The sequence below is a fragment of the Heterobasidion irregulare genome (genome assembly GCF_000320585.1).
Source record: "Heterobasidion irregulare TC 32-1 unplaced genomic scaffold scaffold_01, whole genome shotgun sequence".
Lineage (NCBI taxonomy): Eukaryota > Fungi > Basidiomycota > Agaricomycetes > Russulales > Bondarzewiaceae > Heterobasidion > Heterobasidion irregulare.
In genome coordinates this window covers 2,617,675-2,645,665 of record NW_009258197.1, presented here as the reverse complement: position 1 = coordinate 2,645,665, position 27,991 = coordinate 2,617,675, and the positions used below count along the sequence as shown (strand labels likewise).

Here is a 27,991-nt window from a genome sequence, read left to right as displayed (position 1 = left end):
GCTGAGCACCCCGTTCCTATTATGTAGCAGCGGTAATAGCTGGCCGGCACTGACATCCCGTAAAAACAAAAACAAAATAAAGATCCCCATGCCTACAGTACGACAGCCGCGCGCGGTCAATCCACGACGACGCTCCACTCGCTCGGGATCTCGCCCATCTGCCGCCCGACGAGCTCCGTCCACAGCGCGCGCGAGACGGGGCCCATCCCGTCCGCCGCAACGGGGATCTCCACGTCCGCGCCCTCGTACCCGATCCGGTCCACGGGGCTCACGACCGCCGCCGTGCCCGTCCCGAACAGCTCCACGAGGCGCCCCGCCTGCGCCGCGGCGCGCACCTCGCGCATCGTCACGCCGCGCTCGGAGACGGCGAGGTTCGGCGGGAGCGAGGGCAGGGGGTGTGCGCCGGAGGCGTGCGCGCGCGCGAGGGAGAGCACGGAGTCGCGCGTGACGCCCGGGAGGATCATGCCGTCTAGCGGCGGGGTGACGAGCTCGAGCGCGCCGTCGTCGCGGCGGAAGACGACGAAGAGGTTCATGGTGCCGACCTGCCGTGCGTGCGTGCGTGCGTGCGTGTGTGCGTGTGCGTGTGTGCATGTGCGCGTGGCTCGGCGGTCAGTATCTCGGGCGGGACGACGCGCGCGGGGGACGCACCTCGGTCAGGTTGTGCTCGGGGCCGTACAGCCAGAGGTTCTGCACGTACCCGAGGTGCGCGGCCTTTTTCTGCGGGTATATCCCCGGCGCGTAGTTCGCGCCGATCTTGAACTCGCCCGTGCCTGCGCGCGCACGCACGCACGGGTCAGGTTAGCGCGGCGACGGGCGCAGAGGAGGGGGCGGGGCGGGGAGAAGAGGCGGAAGGGGGGCGCACCTCCTGGGGACGCGCGGACGTGCTCCGTCGTGCCGTGCAGCGCGACGGGCTTGAAGCCGTCGGGGTAGTACGGCCCCACGGGGCTGCAGATCACGTAGAGCAGCGCCGAGTCGGGCGGCGTGATGCCGATCGTGTTTTGCGTGCCGACTGCGGGGCGCGCATACGCTCGCTCAGCATCTCACAGCGCGCGGGGGAGCTACATGAGCGGGGGTGCGGACGACGTACTGAGCACGGGGCGGATGTAGAGGCTGTGGCCCTTCTCCTGCGGGATCCAGTGCTTGTCGAGCCGGATGAGCTGCTTGAGGAGCTCGAGCAGCGCGTCGCCGTCAAACGTCTGTCATGGCGCGCGGCGCCGAGGGTCACCGGTCGGCTGTGGAAGAGCGTGCGAGGGGGGCGTACCGGCAGCGCGATCCTCTGCGCGCTCCGGTTCATGCGCTTCATGTTCATGTCCGGACGGAACATCGTGACCCTGCCGCTCGCGTCGCGGTACGCCTTGAGCCCCTCAAAGAGGCACTGCGCGTAGTGGAAGACGGTGCAGCTGGGGTCGAGGCTGAGCGGCCCGTCTGTCGCGGCGCGCGCCGATCGTCAGCGGGTGCTCGCTTGGGGGTGGGGAGTGAGGAACGACGGCGGCGGGGGACGTACAGGGCACGATCTTGGGCGCCGCCCAGCCCTCCTTTTGCGTCCACGGGATCGTCAACATGTGGTCCGTCTGTGCTCAACGCCGTTCAGCAGCCCGTCCCGTCGCCCATCGGCCACAATCGACGCGCGGGGGGACTCACGAAATTGTGCCCAAACTTGAGGTTCGCGGACGGCGGGAGCGGCTTGGGCGCGGTCGTCCTCTCGATCTGCAATTTTGCGGGCTGCGTCGTGCGAGGGCGCACGTCGGGCGTGAGCATCGCGGGCGGCGCTACCGAGCCCCAGCATCGAATAGACGTACGTCGATGTCCGCCAGCACGCGGGCCGCGGCGCTCGAGTCCCAGCGCGTGCTCAGGGTGCGACTCGCGACGGCCCAGGACGGCCCCTTGAGCAGCAGCAGCGTTCGCGCATGGTGCGCTCGTAGTGAGAAAGCCATGGGTGAGTGTGAGTGAGCGTGCGCGGAGAGATAAGGGCGATAGGGTGAGTGTGTGCAATGACTCCTGCTGGCGAGAAACTCTCAGCCGTCCGCGACTTACATACAACCCCTTTGCATAAAGCCGAAGCCGCTCGGGAGTCCGGCCGGAACGCGTGCGTCACGTGGAGGCCCCCGTGTTGTCCTCTGCTCCCAAGTTCCGCCCAGCAGTCTCAGACGGAGCCCGCGTGGCTCTTGTCTGGCCACCACGCTTGGATCTCATGCGGACGAAGGGAACAACAACAAAAATATACAAGTCAATGCAGCGACTCGTAGTCCTTCCTATAAAGCAGATTGCGTATACGAGAATGTACAAAGATCGTGAACAAGCAGTATGATATGGACATTACATTACTACTGTGACGGAGGTTGAGCCAGGGTATAGGGGACGTCAACACCTGGCACCGACAGTGAGGGGGCGTGGGAGGGAGGCGTATAAACAGGCGAACGGCGCCCAGTCGTGAAATAGAGAACGAGGCGGGTAAACGGTTGCCGGGCGACGCGAATCAGCAGTTGCAGCCGTAGGACTGTGACGACTCTGCGTTGATCTTGATTGGGTCGGGGTAGTCGACGTACCTGCCATACCGCCGGCGTGTCAGGTCACAAGCAGACGCAGATGAGAAGAGAGACGGGAGTGAAACGCAACGCACAGCTGCTCCTCCGCCTCCTGTTGGAGTGCGTTCTTGGCGACCGTCTGGAAAGCCTGCTCCACATTGATGGCTTCCTTTGCCGAGGTCTCAAAGTAAGGGATGTTGCCCTTGGACTGGCACCACGTCATTGCCCGCTTCTGCGTCACCTATTGATCGAACACACGATGAACGTGCCGACACAGCATGAGCATCGCCTCTCCGGTACGTGAGTTTTTTCACGCGAGGGCCGCCGCACCTGTCTCTTGTTCTCCTCCATGTCAATCTTGTTTCCGAGGACAACGAAAGGAAAATTCTCGGGATCATGAGGGCTGGCCTGGATCAGGAACTCGTCGCGCCAGCTGTCCAAAGTCTCGAAAGACTTGGAGCTGTTCACGTCGTACACGAGCACGCAGCAGTCTGCACCACGGTAGAATGCAACGCCGAGGGACTGGAAGCGCTCTTGGCCAGCAGTATCCCACAACTACGCGAGATCGAGTGAGTGACTCGATTGAGGATGATGAAGACAAGGTGACCCGCCGCGACGAACCTGCATAGTCACAAGGCGGTCGTCTACCATGACCTCCTTTGTGAGGCTGTAGTGATGTCGAGACCATGGATTATTAGGTTCAAACTTGAGATGAAAGAGCACTGGCACGCACAAGTCAGCGCCGATAGTGGCCTTGTACTGGTTGCTGAATCGCTTGTTGACATACTGATTCATGAGCGACGTCTTCCCGACCCTGGGAGATACCAACGGGTAGTTTTGTGAGCGTCACAGAGACCGTGTAGCCTTTCGACGCGCTGCGAACAAGACGCACCCACTGTCGCCCAATATGATAACCTATGTACGACGTCGCTACGTCAGCCTTTCGCATCGCCGCTTGTATATGCGGCGGACAAACCTTGAGCAGCACTCGGCCCATGATTGTAGTCGTCGAAAGGGAGGGTAATTGAACAAAATTGGGAAATGTGAGGAGGGACAACGAGCGCAGGAGCAAAGACGGGTACTTGAATGGCAACTGCACGGGTCTGTCTCTGTGGCGTCACCGGCGTGGACGGCGTCGATTCCGTAACGCCGGCGTCCTGGATAAGGAGGCACGGTTCCGGACCTCCTGCGGTTTCTCGACGAAATACTTTGTTACTGGTTCCAGCTTTCAGTCGTCTGGATCTATTACCTATTACTGGGCACTATCGCTGAGCAATGCCGATTCATGTCTTTCAGTTGATACCGCCTGCGTCTTTACCGGGGACACCCTGATAGGGAGCGACGTGCGCATTCGTAGATAGCTCATGTATCGAACGGCCGAGGAAAAAGACTCAAATATTTCTCAAACTTGATATCATCGTCAGGGATTGCAGCACACATTGGGAAATGACATGAGCCAGTGAATAAGCGTGCAACGCCGCCCACCCGCCAACGCAAAAAGGGATGGTGTCCGAGGGCCCGAGCAGGACGGTTGGCGGGAGCAGCCGATTGAGGAGAGCGTGAGCCTGATTCCATTCCAAAGGCCTGCTCGAGGTATCTCTCCATCTCCCCATCACCCCTTGCTGGCATGGCAGAACCAGCATGGCAGGAGCTCCTCCGCCTCCGCCTCGCCGAGCGGAATGCCAAAGAAACAGCGTTCGCGCCCATCATCGAGCAGTGTACGTTCCACCCCCCCGTTGGCCCCACATTTCAGACACGCTGAACATGGACTGCGACGGGCGCTGTGCACTTGACACCGATCTCACGTCGAGAAGATCGCAGGTTGGCCCAGCAGACGAAGCTGCTCAAGGAGAGAAATGCGTCGCTGCTCAGAGCCGTCGCGAGCGTCAAGCAGAACCCCAGCAGCTCAACCGTCTTCGTGCCAGGGTCAGGAGAAGAGTGAGCGTGCACCCCATGGCCTTCCTCGCAACCCTGCTCACGCTGTATCGCACAGGAACCCCGTTAGCGCCGCGTACATCAGCTCGCTAGAATCCCAAATATCCTCCCTTCGTGATGAACTGGCGACGGTGTACAAGACGCAGGGCCAGAATGCACAACGTCTACTGGCTATGAACGAGACCTTGCGAGAAAAGGAGGAGCTCTCCCGATTAGACTCAGAGGCTCTTAGAAAGTCGCGAGACGAGATCGCAAATCTACGGCGCAAGGTCGACCAGCACGCAGAGGTCATGGCCGAGAAGGATCGGACCGCACAGGTAAGCTTTATCCTATCTACAACGTTCCCAGCCTCGCTCACCTCAACCGACACGCTTCTCAGATCCTACACGACGAAATCAGCACGTTGCAACTCGAGCTCGGCCAGATCGAGGACCGAAACCAGAACCTCACGCGCGACAATGCGAAGCTCCTCCAGCGCTGGCTCGACGCCAAACAGGCCGAGGTCAACAAGATGAACGAGGCGAACGAGTTCTACCAGGACATGCGCACACGACACGAGGCCGTTCTCAATTGGCGCGACGGCTCCGAGGCGACGTCCAACGCGGGGGAGAACGTGGACACGCGCAGCGTCTCGCGGCGGAGTAGCGTGTCGGGAAACGGGAGCGCGAACGGGGAGGGGCGGGGGGCGGCGGGGAAGGATGGGATGAGATCTCAGCCGGAGAAGGGCGTGAGCTTGACGCCGAATGGCTAATCGTCGATGAGTAGATATGTTTATTATATTTTCATTTGTCCTAGGTCCTTCTGTGCAGCTCATCGTAATTGGTTCTCCATATCATCCATCGCTCTTCGTGTCAGTTCTATACCCATTGTTATCTCCTCCCAATATTCAACACAACTTCGAATAATAATCATGCACACTTTCTCTTACCCTAGAGACTACAATTAGGTCGCTTATTCGACCTAAACATATTTGACCAAAATGGCGCATCACTTCGACCTTACTATTGCATCCTCTCAGTTGGAAGGTTTATTTTTACCTATGCGGCATTTACAGACAAGCTAGTCAAGCCTCAGAACCGCTTTTGGCCATTATTCGAATGTCAGAACATGAGTACATTCGCTAGCACATACTGCAATGTTTGTGGGCTATTTAAGCCATTGAGAAAAGCACGTCGAAAATAATTAGAACAAAAGGGATGGGAAGAAGGCGTTTGAGAGTGGTCGATCGAAATCAGGAGCAAGATACCACGAGCAAAATATGAAAAACAACGAAGCGATTTCTTCATTTGGAGACATGAAAGCACACTTGGAAAATAGAAAGAGAAATAGAAATTGGAGGTCGGTGGGAAAAAGTAGAGAAACACTGACAGCAACATTGAGATGAGAGGAGACTATTGTACCTCAATCGTGGGAGTAATAGCACAATTCGAGGGAGATTGGATGGAACGAGTGCTACAATTAAAAAAAGATAGCAAGATCGGACACGATGCAAGGAATGTAATCGATTGCTTGATGCGTGATTAAGAGCCCTGCTGTTCCGCACCCTGCTGGCCAGCGCCGGGCTGTTGACCGTAATAACCTGTGATGAAAAGCTCGTTAGAATCCCTGTGGGGTAATGAAGCAATCGACATACCGCCCCAGTAATTGGAGTAGTAGGAGTTCGGGTCGCCTGCGGGCCATTGGCCTTGACCACCCTGTCCAGCTGCAGCGGCAGCGTCGGCGCCACCAGCCGCTTGGCCCACGCCAACATTCGAGCCAGCCCCAGCCGCACCAGGCTGGGGCATCCCGGGGGCAGCAGAGACTGGGCTACCTGCAGCACCTGCTCCTTGATTGGGGAAGCCGCCATAACCTGCGAAGCCGTATTGACCATAGGTGTTAGGCTGAGGCATGCCGTAGACGGGCTGTAAAAATGAGTTACTACTTGAAGAATGACATTGGGCAAGATTTACCATGTTGCCATAAGGCGTGGCGCTCGGAGCAGGGCTAAGCGGGCCGGCGGCAGATCCTCCGTCTGCTCTGTCCTTACCCCAGCTGCATTTGATAGGCCTTCCGTGCACCATCTGGCCTTGCAGCTGGATGATAGCCATAGCGGCATGCTCGTGGGTGTCGAGCTTGACGAATGCGAAGCCACGATCGGCCTGCATGCGGATCTCAGAGAGATAGCCGATGGACTGGAACAAGGGAATAAGATCCGCCTGCGTGCAGTAGGGCACAAGATTGCCGACATAGACAGTGGAGTTGTATGCGGGCGTCTGCTGGACGACGGATTCATACGAGAGTGGCCCACCCTGGAAGTTGATAGGAGCAGGGGCGCCGCCAGCCCCACTCTGACGGGGACTGCTGGCCATGGGTGCCCCTTGAGTCTTCTGGTTGGCCCAGTTGACGCGAATGGCACGCGACCCGAGCCATTCGCCGTTCATGGTGGCGATAGCTTGTTCGGCGTCGGTCTTGTCTCTGAAGGCAAGGAAACCGTAGCCACGAGACTTGCCAGAGTTCATGTCCCACATGACACGAGCATCAGACATGGTGCCGAAAGCACTGAAAGCCTTGGCCAAGACATCGTCGTTGACCTCTGGGGAAAGATCGCCAACAAAGACGTGGTAGTGACCAGACGTGTCCTCCTTGTTTTGTTGACCCTGGTAAGCCCAGTTGACGCGGATCTCGGTGTCAAAAATTTTGCGACCGTTGAGGGTCTGGAGAGCAGTCTCTGCAGAGCGCATGTCCATGTACTCGACGAAACCGTAGTTGAGACCGCCATGCTGGTAGTTACGGTCAGGGATGATTTTAACGTGCTGGACGGGACCAGCGACGGCGAAGATCTCGGTGAGCATGTACTCTGTCACTCGAGGACTCAAGTTCCCAACATAAAGATGGGCCCGCCTCTGTGACGCATGGACAGGATTTGAGGAGGAATGGCGGTATGTATGAATCAAGAGGGAATCAGGAAAATCATGCAAAGGAAAAGACATCCACGTACAGGAGCCTCAGCCGCTGACATAGGACCCATCGAGTTCATGCTTTAAGATATAACAGAGACGTAAGACCTTATAAGGATGATGGTCAGAGCTTTTTTAGGATAGATATGCAGAAACTCACGGGAAGATGTATAGCGAAAAACTGAGAATAGACAAGTCAATCCTAGGAGGAGACAGAAGAGAGAGAGGAGAGAGGAGAAAATGGAAGAGAGAGAGGACGAGAGGACGAGAGGAGAGAGAGAAAATAGAGACAAAGGAGAAAAGAGACCGGCGACGCTAGAGACGACGACGAGGAGCAGTATTTCGAGGGCGAACAAGAGACATCGTCAGCATAACCTCAGGCACCTCTTTCGGCTATCTCCGAAACTCAGTTAAGTGGCGATTATCATTCCGAGTATGCCGAACAACGGCACTAGGGCAGGTACATCGGGGAACATCCCTACGGTAAATACAGTCGCGCACTACTACGCATTCCTGTCCGTCGGGACATTGAGAAGCACGTTTCCTCCTGAACTCGGAATATACGTCACATTCCGGTTCGCAGACAGCGATTGCACGATCGCTTTGGCAGCTTCAATCTTCCTGAATGCCACGAACGCCTCACCGGCCTTGTCCAGCGCGCGGGAAATGGTCTCCGCTGCCTCAGCCTCTCCTTCAGCCCTGATGACTGCAGCCTGCCGCTCTTGCTCTGCCTGTGGAATCAAGTAACCAATGAGACACGTTTCAGAGGATTGAGCTCGTGCTTCGTACCTTTTCGACGATGAATTTAGCACGCTCAGCGTCTGAGCGTCTATCAGTATTGTGACTATCAAGTGTCCGTATTAGCACGTACCTTGCTGGGCAATTTGCTTGGCTTCGACGGCTTGTGTGAACTCCTATACTCACCACTTGTTAGAATTATGCATGAATGAGCAAAGAAAAGTTCTTGCCTTGCCGAAGGTCAAATGTGTGATGGAAACATCTTCCAGCTTGATGTTAAACTCCCCGGCGCGTTGCAGCAGGTCAGCGCGAATTCTCGAAGATACCTGTGAAAAAATAAGGAGACTTAGCGCCTTGATACTGGTCTAACACTCACCACTTCCCGCTGTGTAATCAACTCTGCTGCATCGAACTGTGCTACAATACTCTTGAGCACTTCATTTCCAATCGACGGAAGCACCCTTTCGTCATAATCGAGGCCTAGAGATTGGTAGATTTTGGATAGGTGTTCGACATCGGGACGTGAAAGGACGCGAAGTGTGATTGACACCATTTGAAGATCCTTGGAGCCCGTCGTCGTCGAAATGTTCTGAGTGAGAAGGATTTTTTTGAGTCATTGTCCGAGATGCTGAAGACAGATATGACGCACTCTAGGTTTGATACGGCAGTCGTAGAGGATAGCACGCTGCAACCATGGTACCAAGAAATGTGTCCCCTCGTCCGTAGCCTAGACAGGGTGAGTCCTTAGTTCCATACAGTATGCATCTTCTTCAGATGCACTGGTAAAGCAAGATATGTAACGTACGCGTTCTTTTACCCCTGCGAACCTGTCGAACATAACAGCCCGGTAGCCTCCAGGAACATCATATAAACTGGACTGGACCAGAGCGACTGCAACTGCGGCCGGAACTTTGGAACAATGTCACGAAGGCGGACGCAGCCATGTATTGAGAACCATACCTGCTAGCCGAGATATCGTCGAAGACAATGACATGGCAGACGTTGAGGAGCTTGTACCGTACAAGCTGGAATCGCTTGCAAGACGAGGTCACGAATACGTCACGCGCTGTCGCGTCTTGCCGGCCGCACTCACCAATTCTCATTTTCCTCAACATTTATTTGTTTCAGAGAAATGCTACAGCAGTTGCATGTCATCCAAAATCATGAGAGCAACAATTGTCCACCCCCATCCCCCACGCCCGCTTCCATCCTCGCCGAATGGCTCCCAAACTGCATCGCCCTTTTCTTCCGAGCGCTGGCCTCCACGAGTCCAACATCTCTCGCGGCCAACCTCAGCAACATCTTATCACCTACTCCAAGTTCTAGCCTTGGATCCATTTTTATATGGACTGGCAGGGCTGCCAGAAACGCGACGACGTTCAAGGAAAGGAAAGGGTGTCGTGTTTCTTTACCGTGAGAGGAGATGACACGGTCGTCTCGACCAAGGTTGCGCGTTGGGATGCGGTCTATCTCGAGTTGCAACTGCATTCAAAGTCAGGCAACCCATACTGACCTGACAGCCAAAATCGGGAAATGCTACCTCGTCTATTACTGCTTGCCAGCTGCCAGCTTGGAAAGCCGTGCGATGCCTGCCATATCCTCCCAATAGCTCATCTGACCCCAGCCCATTCAATAGCACTCGGGCGGGACTGGCATAAGGAACTGGGTCATCACTGGCAGTACTCCGCACTTGACCCACCCCTCGGGCTGCAAAGTACAGTGCCATTGCAAGGCTCTAAATCAAAATCCATGAATCTGCCTGCAGCTTGTAAAGGGGAGCGTTACTGACCAGGTCCATAACTGTCCGTCCTGGCCACATCAAGGCCTCAACCGTTGGGCGAGCGGCCTGGGACTCTGCATAAGGAACGTCCACCTCAACCTGCGTGATATCGGCTCAGTGTACAATTTATCCATCAGCCGCATCAAAGACGCACAAAATTCCACGTCCTACCAGGATATATACGTCGCAGCTCTTCAACCTCCGTCAAACCAGTCATTCTGTCGGGAACCAGATAATCTGGGTTATACTTTTCGTCGTGAACTGTCCCAGAGGCGTTGTCCCGCATCTTCTGCTTTTTCTGTTTTTTCTTCAAACCCCCGATATTGCCTTCTGTCTGTATCCGTAGCTTGCGTGGGTTCTCAAATGCTACGTTCAAAAGATCTATCGGTTCGTCTAGAGGGAGGTGTCTGGCAGGTTACGTTGAACTCTACTTCTGAAAAACACAGACAATGAGAGCCCACCTATGTGCTAAATAGGCAACAATGGTGGAATCAATTCCCCCGCTGAAAAGTACAGCGACACGAGCGATATTCGTAGCATCTCCCTTGACCCTGTAACGACCTGTCAATCGGAATGACATAGGGCTTTGAGACTACTACTTACTGCGCATGGTTTGCCAGCCGCCAAGGAATATCACGCACATGAAGCATCACGCTCTCACTAAGATGAGAGATGAGGCCGTCAACAGCAGCCCTCAGATGGCTCGGTATCTCGTCGAGAGACCGCAGCATTGGTAAATCTCCTGACGACGGTAGGACACGATTGACTCGGCTCGGCTCAGCCTGCAAAGGCTAGAAGTCAGTACCATCGTCGTTAAGCGCCTGGCACAATACGTACGAAGGTCGATGTGGAATTTGTGTTCGAATTGGGCACACGTGAGATGCTTTGCAAACTATCCCCAAAGTGTGATACGGGCTGGATCAAAAGCTCTAAGTATATTCTCCCAAAGTATCGTACAAAGATGAGAACGTACATCTTGCGAGTCGCTGAGGCGATTTAAATCGAGCACGTAGACACACTCAGTTGATACTTCTGTCAAATCGTATTCGGGACGGTTGCCGATGGATACAGAGGCTAACAAGAAATACGGATTCATGCTTGACGGCTTGTGGATGAGAAGAGAACGACGACCTAGAGGGTCGCGAGCAAAGAACAAGCGGCGCGAAGCATGCTGTTGCCAAAATAAAATCAGCCCTTAAGTGTCATAAACGCGAATCAAGTGAGAATCGCGTCCTACATGATAGTATACGAAGGCGTATCTGCATGGCAAAGTGAGAGATCGTTAACAGTGGGAACAGTGGTACTGACGGCCCCTCAATCGTTCCCAGAAGCTGTGGAATATCCTCTGGACTCTCAAGCCCGATGAATGAAGAGAATAGTTTCACACCATCGTTCTCGTCCGCACTGATCTGTTCGGAATATTTTGATCAACCGAATGGCAGCCTGCAATGAGTGACACCTACATTGAGACCTTCGAAGATCTTGCGCTAGATTCAGTAGCCACAATGCAAACAATTGAATCAAACAAGGCGTACCTCTCCGTTCCAGCACAACATATCACCCCTCTCTTCGTTCACATGAGGCTGTATGATAGACGCATCGCCCCTCAGACATAACTCAGACGCAAAGAATTCTAGATACATCTGGAGGCCTCCATCGTTTGCAACAGCTAGCTGACGCGTCTGCTGGGCGTCAGGTCCTATGTAACAGGTCCAGATCAGGGTTTTCTACTCAATTCTGAAGGGAAGAGACGTACCCCGGGTAGCATTTGCATTGTGAAGTCGCTGCTTGAGCTGTTGAAAGTCAAGGCGATCCTGACTCGAGCTAGCCGACTCATGTGTAGCCCATTGCGCGGAGAAGACAATCCCACACATGAAGTAAAAACGAAAAGATAGGCATATATTTCCATTCTGGGCGGGCTAGTTTCCAAGTCTGGCAGGCACTGGATGTAGCGAGTACTTCGAGTAGAATACATTTCATTGCGTGAAGGTAGTCTCTCACTCAGAAAAAAGGTATTGAAACAACAATGCTTTCTCCTATGATTGGACTACATGAATGGCGACTGCTACAATTCGATATCCTATCCTCTACATTTCTTTGATTGATTCACTGCATGCCAAAACGCGGCCCAAAGTCTATGGCGTCGTACATATGGCGTTACAAACCCGCGTTTGTGTCAGCCCTTTAAGCGGAGTAGGTAGACGCAGCGACATTGCCGCCACGGCCGGTCCAGTTGACGTCTAAGTGCCGAGTAGACTGGTGAGAAAGTGTCCGATAGCCAGGGTAAAGTAAGAGGAAAACACGCACGGATATCCTCGCCGGCCTGGAACTTCGCATTCTCCTTGCCGGGGAGCACACGGAACGTGTGGGCACCGAAGTAGTCACGCTGACCTTGGAGGAGGTTGGCAGGGACAATCTCGCTCCTGTAGCCATCGAAGAAGGCCAGGGCCGTGCTGAACGCGGGAGTGGGAATGCCCCAGAGGACAGCCTGGGCAATGACACGCCTCCAACCGGGCTGTGCCTTGTGGACAGCTGGAACATATATGACACATGAGAGTAGGTCCCACTGAGATGACAAAAATGGTACACACCCTTGTTGAAGAAGTCGTCAAAGAGTAAAGATTCTAGGTTCGTCGTCTTGGTGTAGGCAGCGGTGATATCGCCAAGGAAGACAGACTAGAAGGTCAAGGTGCACATGAGTCTCCATTTCTGAACTGCGCAGCAGAATAAGTTGTATACTTTGATGATGCAGCCACCTCGCCACATTTGGGCAATACCAGCATAGTTCAAGTTCCATTTCAGCTGTGAACAGTATCAGCCGAAGTCGAAGCAGCGGTAGCCTCGCTAGAGACACTAACCTCCTGAGCAGTCTCACGCATGAGCATGAAGCCCTGTGTATATGAGATAATCTTGGAGGCGTAGAGAGCCTGCTCAAGATCGTCGATGAACTGCTTCTTGTCACCACGGAAGGCCTCCTTCTGAGGACCGGCAATGACTTTGCTGGCGCGGATACGCTCGTCTTTGATGGCAGATAGGCAACGAGCGAAAACGGCTTCACCGATCAAAGTGACTGGAACGAACGCGTTTATTTCAGTCTTAGTTTCAGCGAGCACCTCACTCACCAGGCGTGCCAGCATCGAGAGCGTTGATGGCTGTCCACTTTCCGGTACCCTTCTGACCAGCCTTGTCAAGAATCTTGGTTACGACAGGCTCGCCATCATCATCCTTGAATCGAAGAATGTTGGTGGTGATCTCGATCAGAAAAGAGTCGAGGACACCCTTGTTCCACTTCTCGAAGATGTCCGCAATCTCATCTTCGTGGAGGCCAAGGCCGCGCTTGAGGATATCGTATGCCTCAGCAATCAGCTGCATGTCACCGTACTCGATACCTTCGGAGCAATTCAGTGTGTGTCTTCTCTTGATTGACAAGTTTGATACTGACCATTATGGACCATCTTGACGTAATGACCCGCACCAGTTTCGCCAACCCAGTCGCAGCAGGGCTCGCCGTTGACCTGAGCAGCGGTTTTCTGGAAGATTTCTTTAATGGCAGGCCAGGCGGCGGGGGAACCACCAGGCATGAGGGATGGACCAAAGCGAGCACCCTCCTCACCACCGGACACACCCGAACCAACAAACAAGAGGCCCTTGGACTCAAGAGTCTTGGTGCGACGGATGGAATCTGGGTAGTGAGAGTTACCGCCATCAATAATAATGTCGCCCTTCTCGAGAAAAGGCTCGAGCTGAGCGATGAAGTCATCGACGGCAGGTCCGGCCTTTACGAGGAGGATGATCTTGCGAGGGCGCTTCAACTTGGACACAAGCTCCTGGATGGAGTGTGCGCCTTGGATCTTTGTGCCTGTGGTCATGGGTCTAGAAAACTCTATATGATGTAACAAGAAGAGATGATCGTACCCTTGGCTTCATTTTGAAGGAAGGCGTCGACTTTGCTCGTTGTACGGTTGTACGCAACAACGGTGAACCCCTTGTCGTTCATGTTGAGGATCAAATTTTGACCCTGTGTTTGAGATGTAGATTTCACTCAGAGGAATCCGACAGCGGGATGGACGACAGCGACGCGTACCATGACGGCCAAGCCGATGAGACCGATATCGCCACTGCATTCGGACGATTGAGCAATGCATGGTACAAAATAAAAAGTAAGTATCGTACGTGGGTGCAGCCATTGTATGAAGGATAGCGCGAAGGCGAGGAAGTGCGATGGTGGGTAGAGGAAGAGGAGGGATTTCGAGTGGTGATCCCGATGCGATTACAGGGAGCGAGTTATATCGGCCGGTCCGTTGCGTGCGGGACCCTGTGGGACCCCTTCAGTCAGCACCCTCCAACCGGTCTGATCCACTCCTCCGTTGCGAGCAAGTTGAGAACCCATTTCATTGCTTGTTGTGGGCGACATATCCCAGGCATGGCCAGGGCGTGAGTTTCCGAACTGCTTGTATTTTCTGTGTGTGTTTTCTCGATGTGTGAATGGGCGGTACCTGGTCTTTGCCGAGATGCACACACCGGCCTCATCTATGACGTCGGGTGTCGACAAGGTGAGCCATGCAGGCAGGGCCTTACAAGCCATGCAGTCCAGAGAATGTCTGGAGGCTGCGTGCACAAGTTCCCCGTCTCTCGTCCCTGAGACTCGTGAAGCTGAGACGCGACACAGTGGCGATGCTGTTGACTTTTCGCGTCATTATGCTCTCACACTCAGTCCCCCAACTTTTCGTCCTCATCGCTCACCGTCATCCAGCTTCAACCTCCCCATCGGTTTGATGCCGTACGACTAGACCAGTTTACTTGTGACCTCCTTTAGGCGAGCTCGACGGCACAAGTGCATCGCTTACGGAGTATAAAATCACGCGTCCTTACCCTTTTCTCGACGTTCCGATATTCCACTCTTCTCTGGCACCCTAATACTTGCTACAAACGTTTGGTTACTTACCGGTGATCACCCTTCCAGCGCGCCATGCAAGTTGCACCTCATAAGCACACTGCGCTATTGGCTCTTCCTGCAGCCACGTCTCCAGTCGCCTTTCCCCCATCAACTGCCGTGATTCGAGAAGGATGGGTGTTGAAGAAGAGGCGCAAGAAAATGCAAGGTGCGTTCGGCTCGCTCAAGGATCCGCCCTTGAAATGCTTATCTTTCCGTGCGTTGCTAGGTTTTGCCCGTCGCTACTTTGTGCTATATCAATCTGGCCTCTTGTCTTACTCGTTTGAACCTGGAAAACCCTCTCGAGATCAGATTGAGCTCCCGCATGCTGCCATCTCGACTGCTCGTGGTCAGAAAGACATACATATTGACTCGAACAACGCCACATTTCACATCAAATGTTTGAACACTGAGGACTTTGATGAATGGATGGTCTCTTTTCGGTACTTAGCATGATTGATATCCAGGTCTGTCAATTCACATTCTCGCCACAGGCAGTTTATTGCGCCGCCAGCGGACGCGAGGTCATTGGGTCGACGTTCTTCGGTTGGACGGGGCATGTCGAGGCTTGGCCAAGCGGGTAAGACAGGAGCTATGGTAGAGGAGATGGGCGTTGTGAGTTCTCTTTTTAAGCTTCTGAACAAGCCTCCTTCCTCAAATCGTGGTTCGTAAGACTCTAGCGGAACTAGACAGCGCCATCCAAGTCTGGCAATTCGAGACCAAAAAGAGAATACCAAGCCTGTCGAAACAGAAGGAAGCATCAAAGGAGAGTTCGAAGTTCGGGCTTTTCAAGAAGGGTTCGTTTCGATATTCATCTTGCTGTGAATTCCTCTAAGATGTCTTGCAGCACATGCTCCCTCTGGTCCAACGACGCCGCCGGATCAATCCGACAGTCGTCCTTCGTCTACGCTATTACCTTTTGATCGTGTCCAGGCCGCCTTGGCTGCGCTAAAGTCACAGCAGGCAGCTCTGGCCAAGTTATTACCAGCTTTGCCTCAAATTGACACTACTAATCCGCCGACTGCACATGGATCACCACTTCCTACCACCGCCGAAGAAGAATATCGCCGTAGCCCAAGTCCCGTGAAGCTCAACAGCGCCATTGGACGGAGAAAACGAGCATCCACTGTAGCATCTGTCAGTGATGGTGGTAGTGTATTCTATGACGCCGAGGGCGAGACGGAGGGTGCGCAGGAGTTCGTTCTGGATACAACGCTGCCGACGGATTATGAAGCCGGCATGGATAGCAGGATCACCACTGCTGATAGCCGGAGCGATGATTATCACGGCTCAGATGCTTCTGATACGGATGAGGAACAAGTAGCTCACGGGCCATCACCATCAAAGGACGAGATGGAGCTCGCTCGCCCTTTGGAGATTGTACGACGAACTCAACTGCCTACGGGTCCTGTTGGTGACGAAGGCAGCTTGTTCGCTGTGCTCAAGAAAAACGTTGGAAAGGTCAGTAACTTCATCCTGTCTTGCGAACTTTCTTGATATCGAGGGCAGGATCTCACGAGCATTGCTTTCCCGGTAACATTCAATGAACCCTTGACACTTTTACAACGTGCAGCCGAGGAGGTGGAGTATCATAGTCTATTGTCCGAGGCTGCTCGCGCACAGGACCCTGTCGAACGCTTCTGTTATATTGCCGCGTTCGCGGTGTCTGGCTATGCGCATACAAAGCATCGTTCGAGCAGAAAGGGCTTGTGGGTGCTCAGATCATTGTGGTGTGTCGTTTGTCATGGTTGACCTCGTGTTTTCCAGCAACCCCATGCTTGCGGAAACATTTGAGGATCCGAGGATGAAGTTCATCTCTGAGAAAGTCTGTCATAATCCAGTCATCCTTGCATATCATGCCGAGGGCGACGGCTGGGAGATGTTTGCTACGTCCTCGGGAAAGACAAAATTCTGGGGTACGTGGCAGACCGAGAATCCAATACCCCGATGAATGACCGCTCGCCGATTTCCCCGGGCCTTCCAGGCAAGAGCCTGGAAATTATTCCTATTGGTACAAACCATGTCAAGATCGGTGATGATCATTATCAATGGTGAGCTGCCCCTCGGCGAGCTATTATTGGAGTCAATCTGTCACTTTGCTGACTTGATACGCACAGGAAGAAGCCTTCGTCATTTATGAGGAATCTCATGATGGGGACGAAGTACCTCGAGCATACGGGAAAGATGACTATTGAGAATGTCTCCACGGATGCGCGATGCATCGTCGAGTTCAAAGAGAACGGTTACTGGGGAATTTCGAACTTGGTGTCTGGCACTGTCCATTCGTCTTCCGGGGCGATCGATGCGATCATCGAAGGCAGATGGGATGAATCCCTCGCACGCAAGCTTGGTCCTTCGCATCTTCATGTCCTCTGGAAGATCTCCACTTTCCCGAAGAATGCCCTCGACTACTACGGCTTCACTTCTTGGGGAATTACGCTAAATGAGATTACCTCGGATTTAGCGGGTAAGCTGCCTCCTACAGATTCACGATATCGCCCAGATGTCCGGGCCCTTGAAGAGGGCAAGCTAGACTTAGCTGAATCCGAGAAAACACGGGTCGAAGAGTTGCAGAGAGAACGGCGAAGGCAAGGGATGAATCGGTCTCCAAAGTGGTTCAAGCAAGTGGGCGATGAATGGGAATATGTGGGCGGATACTGGGAACAACGTGCCAAGGGTTGGAAGGACATAGACCCTCTTTGGTAGCGTACAATCATTCCTACCCCGAAGTAATTGGATATCAGTATGGTATACTCTGTTGTCTAATTAACATATGTGAATACTAATCATAGACGATCGTTTTTATTGGGCGCGAACTTCGCTTGGTACACTCTGGACTCTTGTCTCAATCTCTCATCCCCACTTGCGCTCATTGACCTTCATTTGTTCATCACTCGCAAGCTAACGACATTTTTATTCCGAGACAGAATACGGCCGATTGCGAGGTCGTCGTTGATTCGTCTCGAACCAACACCCATATCTACAACCTTGGCAAGCCTTCTTCTATGTTGCGCGTCCTGTTGTATGTGACCGTCAATTCTCCGGTTCCACTCCGCATCTTTTCCGGGGGGGGGGGGGGGCACTGCTGTTCTAATGATGAGCTCTATTCCTGTTTTTCAAGGCCTTAAAAACGCTCGTTGGTGTGGTAGAGCAGAATCCTAGAGGCCCCACAGTACTAGTTTCGAGCATTTGCCCTACCATGAAGCTATTTTCGATTTATAATATCGTTTTGGCCTGCTTCACCTCTGTCTTCGCTCAACAATCGGGGTATGGGCAGTGCGGAGGCATAGGATGGTGAGATTGTCTTTTAGAGGCACAAAATTACACTCATACTTCTTGAAATCAGGACCGGCGCTACGACATGCATTGGTGGATGGACGTGCACAACGCTCAATGATTGTATGATTAAATTTTACGCACCATCTTTCTCTGCCCTCATGGATATGATTTTCAGATTATCATCAGTGTTTGCCTTCGTCCTCTTCTTCTTCGAGCACCGCTACTACGCCCACATCCGGCACTTCTGTCTCGACTACTGCAACTAGCTCGGCTCCAGCCTCGAGTAGCACAACCCCGGGTAGAGTTTGGTTTCATGTCTTTTCACGGGTACCTTTGAGCTAAACATACCACCAGCGAACATTTCCCCGGAATGGAAAGCTGCCTATGTGAAGGCAAGTATTTTCCTAAGCATCTACGTACATAACAAGTCACCTAAATTCCACCGCACAGGCTAAGGTCGCTGTGCCTAAGCTTTCACTTGAGGACAAGGTCAACCTTGCGACTGGTAGGTGTACACAGCAACTCATATGTGATCAAATCACTCACATTCCCTTACTCCTTCAGGTATCGGTTGGCAGCTGGGCAACTGTGTTGGAAATACACCGGCCATCTCTTCGATTAACTTTCCTGGTCTGTGTCTCCAAGGTGAGATCACAGATGCTAGCTCGATATCTGCAGAAGTACAAGCCCATGTGCAGATAGTCCCTTGGGCGTGAGATATGCCGATTTTGTTTCTGCATTTCCTGCGTGCGCACTTTTCCCTTTGCCTCTGTGTGTTTCATGTAACAGTGTCCTACAGCGCTATCAACGTTGCTGCTACGTCGGTCGAACCAAATTTTGTATACCATATCTGTGCTGAAGCCATCCAGATTCAACCGGACCCTCATGAACCAACGCGGTACTGCATTGGGTTCCGAATTCCGCGGCAAAGGAGTTAATGTTGCGCTGGGACCGATGATGTTAGGCTTGATCTTTGACAATGGAAACCAATCACCTTATACTTGCATAGGAATCTCATGCGCGCGCCGGCTGGTGGTCGCGTCTGGGAGGGGTGCGTTTTATTTATATCGAGGTGTAACTCAGGCTGATTGCTATTTCATATCATAGCTTCGGCGGAGATCCTTTCCTCGCTGGAGAAGGTGCCTACGAAACAATTATGGGCATACAGTCTAACGGCGTTCAAGCGTGTGCGAAGCACTACATTAACAAGTAAGTGGCCGACGACTTTCTAAAATAAAAACACCAAAGTTTAAAATTCGATTCACAAAAGTGAACAAGAGCATTCTCGCACGACGAGCTCATCGAACGTAGGCGATAGGTGCGTGTTTTACATGGCAAAGTATGAGGAACATGCTTCACTGAACGTTTTGGCGTTCAAGGGCGGTACGTCCTTTTCCAGTCGTATTGGTCGTTGAACGCGGACTAACCCTTCAGCTGGGCAGGAGCACGAACTTTACTCCCATCCAGTACGTGTTCTCAAAGCGTCGTGCATATTCCGTGGCTTAATCAAATCCCACTGTCCCTTTCTTCCAGTTCTTGCGAAGCGTTCAAGCCAACGTTGCATCTGTGATGTGTAGCTACAGTATGTTCAAGTCCAATTCGATCTTGAGAAAGACGCTGTCGACTCACATGCTATGGCCCCTTCCAGATCAAGGTGCGTAACTATATGACAAGTCCATCTCATAGACCCTTACTATGTCTTCCAGTCAATGGCAGTTTCTCTTGCGAGAACGACAAGACCTTGAACGGAATATTAAAAACAGAAATTGGGTTTCAAGGGTGTACGTCCATGAACATTTTGGAGCCGTCTCTTCTAGCCTTGACCTATTTCTTAACCAGATGTCCAGTCAGGTATGTCATACGGTTTATCTCTATTCCTTAAGTAGTGTGGTAGCTCAAATATATTGAAGATTGGTGGGCAACTCATTCAACAACTGCAGTCAACCAAGGTTTGGATGTGAGCAGCACCATGTTGTCGTCACTCTTTACATCCGCAATCTAACCACATCTCGCTCAATCTAGATGACTATGCCTGGAGATATCGCCGCTGGCTCGGGAACTACGTGAGCTGATTCTGTTTTCTGGTATGTTCAATCTCTAAACGCCGCTTAGTTATTTCGGGTCTTCTCTCGTAAACGCGGTTCAAAACGGCTCGGTCCCGCAGTCTCGCATCGATGTATGTCTGTCGTAACTAAACTCCTCAAGGACGAAACGATTAAGGACATGTGATTTCAGGATATGGCAACTCGTATACTTGCTGCTTGGTATATTATCCGTTTGTCGCAATGAAATCAGAATTGTGACTCATATCTCTTCAGGTACTTGTTGGGGCAGGATTCTGGGTTCCCCGCGGTCAACTTCAATTCCTGGAACCTGAACGCTCCTATCAACACGCATGCGGAGGTTCAAGGAGACCACGCGAGGCATGTCATTGTCATATCTCCTCAGGAGATTTCATCTCTTACTGTCAGGTGTACTGGTTTGTACAGCCTTATCAGGACGATAGGCGCTGCTTCCACGGTATTACTGAAGAACACCAATGGCGTTTTGCCCTTGCGTGCACCGAAGACTATCGCAATCGTTGGAAACGGTGCCGGACCATCCTCGAGAGGATTAAATGGGTACAAAATACCGAAAGTTTGCGATCCCGTACCTAACTATGTAAATCAGATATACCGACCAAGGTGGTGATGATGGCGTCCTCGCTATGGGATGGGGAAGCGGGTCAGTAGTTCACTTGATTCTATCTGCGCCTGTGGCTAGATCTTCCTTGTCTTCTAGAACTGATAACTTCCCCTATCTGATCACGGTGAATCATCTGTTCTCTCTGAGACCCCTCCCCTAACCTTTTCTAGCCCCTTGACGCCATCACCAATAGATCAAAGGCTGAAGGCACAACTGTCTCTTCTTCGTTGAGCGATACAGATCTCAACGCCGCTGGAACAACAGCATCTGGAAAAGATGTTGCCTTTGTATTCATCACAGCGGACAGTGGTGAAGGTTACATCACGGTCGAAGGGAATGAAGGGGACAGAAATGACCTCAATGCCTGGCATGGTGGCGTGAGTGTGGAAGTTGAATTTGGAATCATCTGCTTATTCTCAAGTTTCACAGGATGCTCTGGTGGAAAAGGTTGCAAGTATCAATAAAAACACGATTGTTGTCGTGAATAGCGTTGGCCCTATTCTTCTTGAGAACTGGATCGAGAATGAAAACGGTGAGTTCGTTTTACCCGTTTAAGTTCCATTGGCTGATCACGATGCATTTAGTGACTGCTGTGGTTCGTAGATTCACATCCTGTACACGAAGTGGCTATTCACTGCCCAAGTAGGTCTGGAGCGGGCTTCCCGGGCAAGAAGCAGGTACTTGTTCCTCAAAAAATCCCGGTATAGACTCTGATGACATTCATGTGGACAGGAAACTCACTCGTCGATGTTTTATATGGGGCATATAGCCCAAGGTTTGTGCCAACACTTCGTCGAAATCCACCTATTTGATCTCCAAGCGCCCCCATTAGTGGCCGATTGCCCTTCACCATCGGAAAGAGCATCAATGACTACTCCGCACAAGTCATCTATGTTGATAGCACTAACACGATCCTCCAGATACCTTACTCAGAAGGGTTGTTCATCGACTACAGGCATTTTGATGCGGTGAGCTTTCTGTTTTACCCTTGGAGAAGCTTGGAGATCGTTCATTGATCAGGCTATTAGGCTGGTATCAATCCAAGATTTGAGTTCGGGTTTGGACTGTCTTATACCACTTTCCAATACGCAGATTTGAAAATCACCGGTTCCGTTGGAAGTGGCACTCCGCCTTCCGGCCCTGGTTCGTCTCTTGATCCATGGTAAGAACTGCGTATGATCATCTGGAAGCGTGAATAATTTGCATCAGGTTGCATGACCCGGTCATTGCAGTCACATTCTCCCTCACGAACAACGGAACCATCGCTGGCCATGAGGTAGATTCACAAATACTGCGTGTATAATAGCATCTGACCTGATTTTTGATTCCAGAGTCCACAGCTTTACACGTCGCCGCCAAGCTCTGCTAACTCCGCTCCATTCAACCTAAAAGGCTTTGATAATGTCTACTTGACTCCTGGGCAAACCAAATCGGTCTCATTCAATCTTTCTCGATATGACCTTTCGATTTGGAACGTCGTTTCGCAACGTTGGGAGATTCCCCAAGGGACGACTGAGATTTCCATTGGAGCAAGTAGTCGTGATAGACGGTTGACAGGGTCTGTACAGAACTAGGCGTTTGATTCGTCTACAGCATCGATATCAGCTTTTGCAACTTCGAGTAATATCAACTTAAATAAACGCTTGACAACGGAGGACAACGGTGACTATATCGGTGACAGCCTGACATCCGTAGATCTGCGCATGCTCATTGAGGCAACCTCATGATGTCAAGGCACCGCCAGAAGGTCGTCGCAAGACGTGTGGGGGTGGATATCATCAAGTGCTGGTAGCATGTGACTGTGGGCCTTTATCAATCTTGGAGACTTTCCGAACTCGGACATTTCAGCACCCATGGCAATGGCAATATTATCGCCCTAGCCAAATTGCTAGAGCTTCGTGGACCTTCGTCAAACATCAAAAGCGTGTCTGCTGCTATGCTAGGGCTCACCCGAGGTATGGAACATGTCAGGCCGTGAGACATGAAAAGCATGTGCTGATTTCAGACCCCGGGACAGATCACTTCAAATGCTTCGAACGCGTTTGCCCGCGGCCGTAGAGAAGGAAGGGACGATATTATGGAAGCGTGTGAGCAGGGGGTAATATCAACACGGCCTTCACGGGGTTTCGCCCTTTAAAAGCATTGACTCACCGGTCTGATTTTTTGAGGTCCCTTTGAAAGTCAAGGGCAGACGCCACCATGAAGTGCCCTTCGTCTTTGCTCTTTTCTCTTTTCTGGATTTCTCTGGTGCATGCACAATGTAGTCAGTCATTATGATGTATGCCGATGGCGCGTGGATGCTGACAGTGAAGCAGAGTATCGCTTTGTCCGTCGACTCCGTCGCCTGACGGAATTTTACAAGTGAATTCAGCCTGGTCGACAGCATATGCCAAGGTGAGTCCATATTCAATATTCAAATCGGAATACAGACAGGTAAACTTTTGTGCACTGCAGGCCCGGCAGTCAATTGCGAATCTGACGTTGAGCGAGAAAGCAAGGATCACCACAGGTGAATTTCTTACCTATCACCCGGGAAACACAGGCTGACTGTTCACGTCCACATGCAGGTGTTGGCTTACTTGGATTTGGTATCTGCAAGCGCTTTCTCGTGTGAGGTATGATGCTGACATTGAACCAGCGACTTGTACTGGTCAAACCAAGTCGATCGACTCTATCAATTTTCCTGCACTGTGTCTTCAAGGTATTTATTATAGGTTCAGCTTATGACGGATGTACTCAGTGAACATATACGCCTTAGATAGCGCGTTGGGCGTCCGGAATACCAACGGAAATTCAGTATTCCCTGCGTATGATTTCATGTTCTCGGCTTACAGCAATCACTGAATGGACAATATATTCCAGAGGCATCAATGCTGCTGCAACGTGAATCATTCTCCGTTATTGATACGAACCAATGTCTGAAGTACTTTGTATGACAGCTTCAACAGGACGCTGATGAACAAGAAAGGCGTTGCAATGGGTCAAGAATTCCGAGGAAAGGGCATTCATGTACAATTGGGCCCAATGATGTCGGTGCTTTCAACTCTCTTCATTCATATGTTGACATCGTTGGAATCGGTTAGGAATCTCATGCGTATTCCTGCTTCCGGGAGAGCTTGGGAAGGGTACGTGAACATTTGTCTTGCCATGCGCGATACTTGGGTAACGAAAGTTAATGGAACAGATTCGGCGGAGATCCTTACTTATCAGGTGAAGGCGCATACGAGACGATCATTGGTATACAGTCCCAGGGCGTACAAGCCGTTGCGAAGCACTTGATAAACAAGTAAGCACTTTCCATTTTTCACCATCATATGGCACTCAAACTATACGGGATAGCGAGCAAGAACATAATCGCATGAAGTCTTCTTCCAATGTCGATGACAGGTGCATTCACACTCGTACAATTTTAATTCATGCATTTTCTGACACATTTACGCCAGAACGGTCAGTAGCGAGCATCAGTCGCGCACGCTAAAGGCTCACATGTCTATTAGCAACATGAATTATATCTGCATCCTGTGAGTCTTGTTCATGGGTTGCCTCGTCCTAAGGTGCTGATATGGCAGTGCTCAGTTCTTGCGGAGTATACAAGCCAACGTGGCTGCTGTTATGTGCAGTTACAGTGCGTGACATTGCGTGTTATTCGGAAGCCTCGTTTATGCAGACCATACATTCGACAAACAGATTTAGGTAACAAACCAGCTCAATACTATCCGTATCATCTGCTGACGCCATACAGTGAACGGAACGTATGCATGTGAAAACAATAGCACACTGAATGGGCTGTTGAAGACCGAATTAGCTTTCCAAGGATGTGAGTGGTTGCTATAGTGTTTCCTTGAGGATGATCTAATAGACTGTAGATGTCATGTCGGGTGTGTTTGATCAACCATTTTGAGCTCCAGCTCGCAAGCCTGACAATTCACGCCAGACTGGTATGCGACTCATTCGACGACGTCGGCCAATATGGGATTGGATGTAAGCATGCAAAGAGTTGATTGTTTTTCCCAAGCTTGGATCAATCATCATCACAGATGACCATGCCCGGCGACATGTTTCCTCTATCCATCGTCAGGTATGTCGAAACATTGGTCTTGCTGTGCCGATCTTTTGTATCAAATAAAGTTGCCATCAGTTACTTTGGAGACAGTCTGGTCTCTGCTGTGCAGAATGGGGATGTACCTCAGTCTCGTCTTGATGTTCGTGCATCCCCATCGCACAAAAATTCGGTTGTCAACTAATAAACGTCCTACAGGACATGGCAATCCGAATTCTTGCGGCATGGTATGGCCCCATTCGCTTGACAATTCTTTGAGTAACAGATTTCTAGGTACCTTGTGGGGCAGGATCAAGGCTATCCTGCCATCAACTTGAACACTGACGTTCAGAGCGATCATAAAAAGTAACCTCGCGCGATATCTTCCTTGCTGTCGCGTGGCAATTGACCGTACATCTGGCTAGTTTGATTCGAGAGATTGGCGCTGCATCTACAGTTCTTCTCAAAAACTCCCGCAATGTTCTTCCACTCAGAGCGCCGAAGTCGATCGCTGTCATTGGTACGAGCTAAGCTAATCTGATGAATATTATAGCGTCAACTGACCATGAGAACAGGAAGCGGAGCAGGCGCAAATGACCTTGGCCCTAACAGGTGCGCGAGTCTCGTTCGCTTTTACAGGCGTTTCTGACTCTCTACATAGCTGTCTCGACCACTCTTGTGATTCAGGCGTGCTCGCCGAGGGCTGGGGTAGTGGGTGAGCGATTCGAGCGAACGTGATGCTTTCCATCATCACTTAAAACCCATCGTTCACAGGACTTCGAATTTCCCTTATCTTATCACGGCAAGTCTAGAACAGTGCAGCGTTACGATGTACTCTACTAATTCTATTCCTTCAGCCATTGGATGCCATTAAGAATAGATCATCTGTTGATAACACCAGCGTCTATTCTTCCCTTAGCGATTCTGACACCGGTGCTGCAGCCTCTACAGCAGCTGGGAAGGATGTAGCTTTCGTCTTCATTACTGCCGATAGTGGAGAGGACGGCTATCTCGTTGAGGGGAACACTGGGGATAGGAACGATTTACAAGCTTGGCATAGCGGGGCATGTTCTGACATTGTGACTAAGATGCAGAGCTAACGTGAACTTCAGGATGCGCTAGTGCAAAAGGTTGCAAGTGTCAATAGCAACACGATCGTTGTCGTCAATTCTGTCGGACCAATTATTATGGAGGCATGGATCGACAGTCCAAACGGTATGTACAATAATGATCTATGCGGGTATTGTTTACTAAGATACGACTCGTCTAGTCACTGCTGTGGTAAAATCTTTCTTCAAATATCGACTCATTCGATTCACAATTTCTTTGGTTCTAGGTTTGGAGTGGCCTGCCTGGTCAAGAAGCAGGAAACTCTTTGGTCGATGTCCTGTATGGCGCGTATAACCCCAGGTAATTGTTGTTTACTCAAATGGGTGGAAATGTGCCTGATAGATGAAGGTATCAGTGGACGACTCCCGTACACCATTGCCAAGAGCGCAGATGATTATCCTGCGCAGATCGCGGACCAGTTCACTCTCGTCACCATTCCGATAAATTATACGGAAGGTCTTTTCATCGACTATCGCCATTTTGACGCGGTAGGTGGTTGCATAGTCGGTCTTGTAGATTATATCTCAGGTTTTCCGCAGGCAAACATTAGCCCGCGGTACGAGTTTGGATTTGGACTATCCTACACGACATTCGCGTACTCTGGCCTTCAAATCACAGGCTCCGCAGCAGGTGCCACTCCTCCAAGCGGACCAGGGTCATCCCTCGATCCGTCGTATGTTTACATCTATCTTGAGCCGGATATCTAGTCATCATTTCGACTAGGCTTCATGAGAAGGTCATAACTGTGACATTTACTCTTAAAAATACTGGCGTAGTTGCCGGTAACGAGGTGCGTCGTGACGATCATTCGTCTGAACTTATACTCATCGTTCCTCAGATCCCGCAACTATATATCTCATCTCCAGCATCCTCCAATTCTCCTCCCTATGTCCTGAAGGGTTTCGATAGTATTCACTTATCACCTGGACAGTCTACCCTAGTCACGCTACAGATTTCCAGGTATGATCTGTCTATTTGGAATGTTGTGACCCAGAGGTGGGAAATTCCCAGTGGGGCAACGAAGATCACTATTGGTGCCAGTAGCAGAGATCATCGCTTGACGGGTACAATTCAGAATTGATTTTAATATTAACACCTCGCGTTCAAGTACCTTTTTCCTTCCACCTTCTCGTGTATGTTCTGCTCTACTGTGGATTGGTGCATTGCGGTTTAATCTTATTATACATTGGTCAAAATCGTTGCGATTCAACTGGCTGACCTTTCGGCCGGATAAGTCCGACCCCGCTCAACGGAATGACTTGCTACGAGTTTGCGTTAACCTTGCCTTGAACACATCGCTATGTCTGTTGGCGCAGCGTTGAGACGTTGGGGCCCTGTCCATCGACATTTCACCTCTAGATCTTTGGCAACGCACGCCTCTCTGCCTGAGAAAGACTGTGCATCCATCACTCCCCCCTACGCTCTTTTAATTCAGAATCTGGCCCATGTTCGCGAGGCGCTGCAAGACAGACCGCTCACCCTCACGGAAAAGATACTATACAGCCATCTTTTCGATCCGGAGAATGGTGCAAATGGAGGGATTGTCAGAGGCGAAACGTACCTTCAACTTCGCCCTGAGAGAGTAGCTATGCAGGACGCATCTGCACAGTAAGACGAACCGTTACTTCCTTACTCTCTGATTCACCAAAAATTTCCGCACCCTTGGTGGATAGGATGGCATTGTGAGAGATTATGCACTCTTCCTTTGTTCGCTCACCGAGCTCATGCAGGCGTGCTACAGGTTGCAATTCATGAGTGCTGGCCTTGGGCGAACATCAGTTCCTTCTAGCATTCACTGTGATCATCTGATTCAAGCGTCTACTGGAGCTTATTCCGACCTGGAGGTAATATCTCTCCAATCTCAAAGAAAACTACCGTGTAACGTGAACATCAGCGGGCTATCATATCTAACAGAGAGGTATTTGACTTCCTCGAGAGCGCAGCCAAGAAATATGGAATCGAATTTTGGAGACCTGGCTCTGGCATCATTCATCAAATAGTGCTTGAGAATTACGCCGCTCCTGGTATGCT

General features: G+C 51.4%; 10 protein-coding genes across 10 annotated transcripts; 4 read left to right on the top strand and 6 right to left on the bottom strand.

The window, feature by feature from the left end:
- On the bottom strand, nucleotides 1-1,991 carry HETIRDRAFT_59609 (uncharacterized protein). Its single transcript, XM_009542120.1, has 8 exons — nucleotides 1,800-1,991; nucleotides 1,642-1,722; nucleotides 1,505-1,571; nucleotides 1,262-1,425; nucleotides 1,088-1,196; nucleotides 863-1,009; nucleotides 649-770; nucleotides 1-542 (listed from the first exon to the last, which is right to left on the bottom strand). The coding sequence occupies exons 1-8, from the start codon at nucleotides 1,932-1,934 to the stop codon at nucleotides 117-119; spliced, it is 1,251 nt and encodes a 416-aa protein (XP_009540415.1). The 5' UTR covers nucleotides 1,935-1,991; the 3' UTR covers nucleotides 1-116.
- A 485-nt stretch (nucleotides 1,992-2,476) lies between these two features.
- On the bottom strand, nucleotides 2,477-3,522 carry HETIRDRAFT_413792 (uncharacterized protein; the record flags this gene model as incomplete). The annotated part of the gene is made up of 7 exons (XM_009543078.1): nucleotides 2,477-2,546; nucleotides 2,621-2,766; nucleotides 2,856-3,080; nucleotides 3,147-3,192; nucleotides 3,259-3,339; nucleotides 3,418-3,440; nucleotides 3,502-3,522. The coding sequence occupies 7 exons, from the start codon at nucleotides 3,520-3,522 to the stop codon at nucleotides 2,477-2,479; spliced, it is 612 nt and encodes a 203-aa protein (XP_009541373.1).
- A 630-nt stretch (nucleotides 3,523-4,152) lies between these two features.
- On the top strand, nucleotides 4,153-5,211 carry HETIRDRAFT_447981 (uncharacterized protein; the record flags this gene model as incomplete). Its single annotated transcript, XM_009543077.1, has 4 exons — nucleotides 4,153-4,243; nucleotides 4,340-4,463; nucleotides 4,519-4,777; nucleotides 4,840-5,211. 4 exons carry the CDS (start codon nucleotides 4,153-4,155, stop codon nucleotides 5,209-5,211), a joined length of 846 nt encoding a protein of 281 aa, XP_009541372.1.
- An 880-nt stretch (nucleotides 5,212-6,091) lies between these two features.
- HETIRDRAFT_239010 (uncharacterized protein) lies at nucleotides 6,092-7,342 on the bottom strand (the record flags this gene model as incomplete). Its single annotated transcript, XM_009543076.1, has 2 exons — nucleotides 6,092-6,361; nucleotides 6,410-7,342. Coding segments are annotated over 2 exons (1,203 nt in total), but the record flags the coding sequence as incomplete, so codon positions are not given.
- A 491-nt stretch (nucleotides 7,343-7,833) lies between these two features.
- On the bottom strand, nucleotides 7,834-9,128 carry HETIRDRAFT_431808 (uncharacterized protein; the record flags this gene model as incomplete). The annotated part of the gene is made up of 8 exons (XM_009543075.1): nucleotides 7,834-8,127; nucleotides 8,186-8,217; nucleotides 8,268-8,310; nucleotides 8,365-8,460; nucleotides 8,511-8,723; nucleotides 8,784-8,861; nucleotides 8,940-9,043; nucleotides 9,095-9,128. The coding sequence occupies 8 exons, from the start codon at nucleotides 9,126-9,128 to the stop codon at nucleotides 7,900-7,902; spliced, it is 828 nt and encodes a 275-aa protein (XP_009541370.1). The 3' UTR covers nucleotides 7,834-7,899.
- A 112-nt stretch (nucleotides 9,129-9,240) lies between these two features.
- On the bottom strand, nucleotides 9,241-11,784 carry HETIRDRAFT_378489 (uncharacterized protein). The gene is made up of 13 exons (XM_009543074.1): nucleotides 11,671-11,784; nucleotides 11,450-11,613; nucleotides 11,378-11,395; nucleotides 11,223-11,323; nucleotides 11,152-11,173; nucleotides 10,888-11,085; nucleotides 10,752-10,829; nucleotides 10,518-10,696; nucleotides 10,376-10,465; nucleotides 10,069-10,321; nucleotides 9,924-10,013; nucleotides 9,675-9,869; nucleotides 9,241-9,616 (listed from the first exon to the last, which is right to left on the bottom strand). The coding sequence occupies exons 2-13, from the start codon at nucleotides 11,555-11,557 to the stop codon at nucleotides 9,296-9,298; spliced, it is 1,653 nt and encodes a 550-aa protein (XP_009541369.1). The 5' UTR covers nucleotides 11,558-11,613; nucleotides 11,671-11,784; the 3' UTR covers nucleotides 9,241-9,295.
- Nucleotides 11,785-11,919: 135 nt separating this feature from the next.
- HETIRDRAFT_145503 (uncharacterized protein) lies at nucleotides 11,920-14,163 on the bottom strand. The gene is made up of 10 exons (XM_009543073.1): nucleotides 14,088-14,163; nucleotides 13,999-14,032; nucleotides 13,830-13,932; nucleotides 13,357-13,773; nucleotides 13,037-13,303; nucleotides 12,773-12,984; nucleotides 12,654-12,716; nucleotides 12,506-12,590; nucleotides 12,222-12,446; nucleotides 11,920-12,154 (listed from the first exon to the last, which is right to left on the bottom strand). The coding sequence occupies exons 1-10, from the start codon at nucleotides 14,099-14,101 to the stop codon at nucleotides 12,099-12,101; spliced, it is 1,476 nt and encodes a 491-aa protein (XP_009541368.1). The 5' UTR covers nucleotides 14,102-14,163; the 3' UTR covers nucleotides 11,920-12,098.
- A 720-nt stretch (nucleotides 14,164-14,883) lies between these two features.
- HETIRDRAFT_42129 (uncharacterized protein) lies at nucleotides 14,884-17,553 on the top strand (the record flags this gene model as incomplete). Its single annotated transcript, XM_009542057.1, has 8 exons — nucleotides 14,884-15,016; nucleotides 15,077-15,290; nucleotides 15,342-15,407; nucleotides 15,684-16,308; nucleotides 16,357-16,556; nucleotides 16,615-16,763; nucleotides 16,832-16,898; nucleotides 16,965-17,553. The coding sequence occupies 8 exons, from the start codon at nucleotides 14,884-14,886 to the stop codon at nucleotides 17,551-17,553; spliced, it is 2,043 nt and encodes a 680-aa protein (XP_009540352.1).
- Nucleotides 17,554-18,046: 493 nt separating this feature from the next.
- On the top strand, nucleotides 18,047-22,385 carry HETIRDRAFT_181259 (glycoside hydrolase family 3 protein; the record flags this gene model as incomplete). Its single annotated transcript, XM_009543072.1, has 31 exons — nucleotides 18,047-18,141; nucleotides 18,194-18,246; nucleotides 18,302-18,429; nucleotides 18,465-18,518; nucleotides 18,577-18,631; nucleotides 18,691-18,771; nucleotides 18,825-18,873; nucleotides 18,926-18,946; nucleotides 18,996-19,085; nucleotides 19,136-19,177; nucleotides 19,234-19,335; nucleotides 19,397-19,448; nucleotides 19,569-19,592; nucleotides 19,660-19,708; nucleotides 19,833-19,907; nucleotides 20,037-20,083; nucleotides 20,149-20,189; nucleotides 20,239-20,302; nucleotides 20,362-20,390; nucleotides 20,445-20,549; nucleotides 20,616-20,747; nucleotides 20,797-20,850; nucleotides 20,908-20,935; nucleotides 20,982-21,188; nucleotides 21,241-21,351; nucleotides 21,458-21,488; nucleotides 21,544-21,586; nucleotides 21,644-21,779; nucleotides 21,840-21,973; nucleotides 22,021-22,087; nucleotides 22,143-22,385. 31 exons carry the CDS (start codon nucleotides 18,047-18,049, stop codon nucleotides 22,383-22,385), a joined length of 2,442 nt encoding a protein of 813 aa, XP_009541367.1.
- Nucleotides 22,386-23,010: 625 nt separating this feature from the next.
- HETIRDRAFT_482848 (glycoside hydrolase family 3 protein) lies at nucleotides 23,011-27,041 on the top strand (the record flags this gene model as incomplete). The annotated part of the gene is made up of 33 exons (XM_009543396.1): nucleotides 23,011-23,071; nucleotides 23,174-23,205; nucleotides 23,266-23,320; nucleotides 23,379-23,399; nucleotides 23,450-23,512; nucleotides 23,570-23,618; nucleotides 23,674-23,694; nucleotides 23,751-23,840; nucleotides 23,895-23,936; nucleotides 23,996-24,097; nucleotides 24,151-24,198; nucleotides 24,255-24,258; nucleotides 24,309-24,332; nucleotides 24,388-24,436; nucleotides 24,554-24,628; nucleotides 24,678-24,689; nucleotides 24,746-24,792; nucleotides 24,849-24,889; nucleotides 24,950-25,013; nucleotides 25,070-25,098; nucleotides 25,145-25,216; nucleotides 25,276-25,370; nucleotides 25,426-25,462; nucleotides 25,512-25,565; nucleotides 25,625-25,681; nucleotides 25,731-25,914; nucleotides 25,963-26,065; nucleotides 26,121-26,131; nucleotides 26,187-26,260; nucleotides 26,316-26,448; nucleotides 26,500-26,633; nucleotides 26,684-26,750; nucleotides 26,799-27,041. 33 exons carry the CDS (start codon nucleotides 23,011-23,013, stop codon nucleotides 27,039-27,041), a joined length of 2,193 nt encoding a protein of 730 aa, XP_009541691.1.
- Nucleotides 27,042-27,991: the final 950 nt, after the last annotated feature.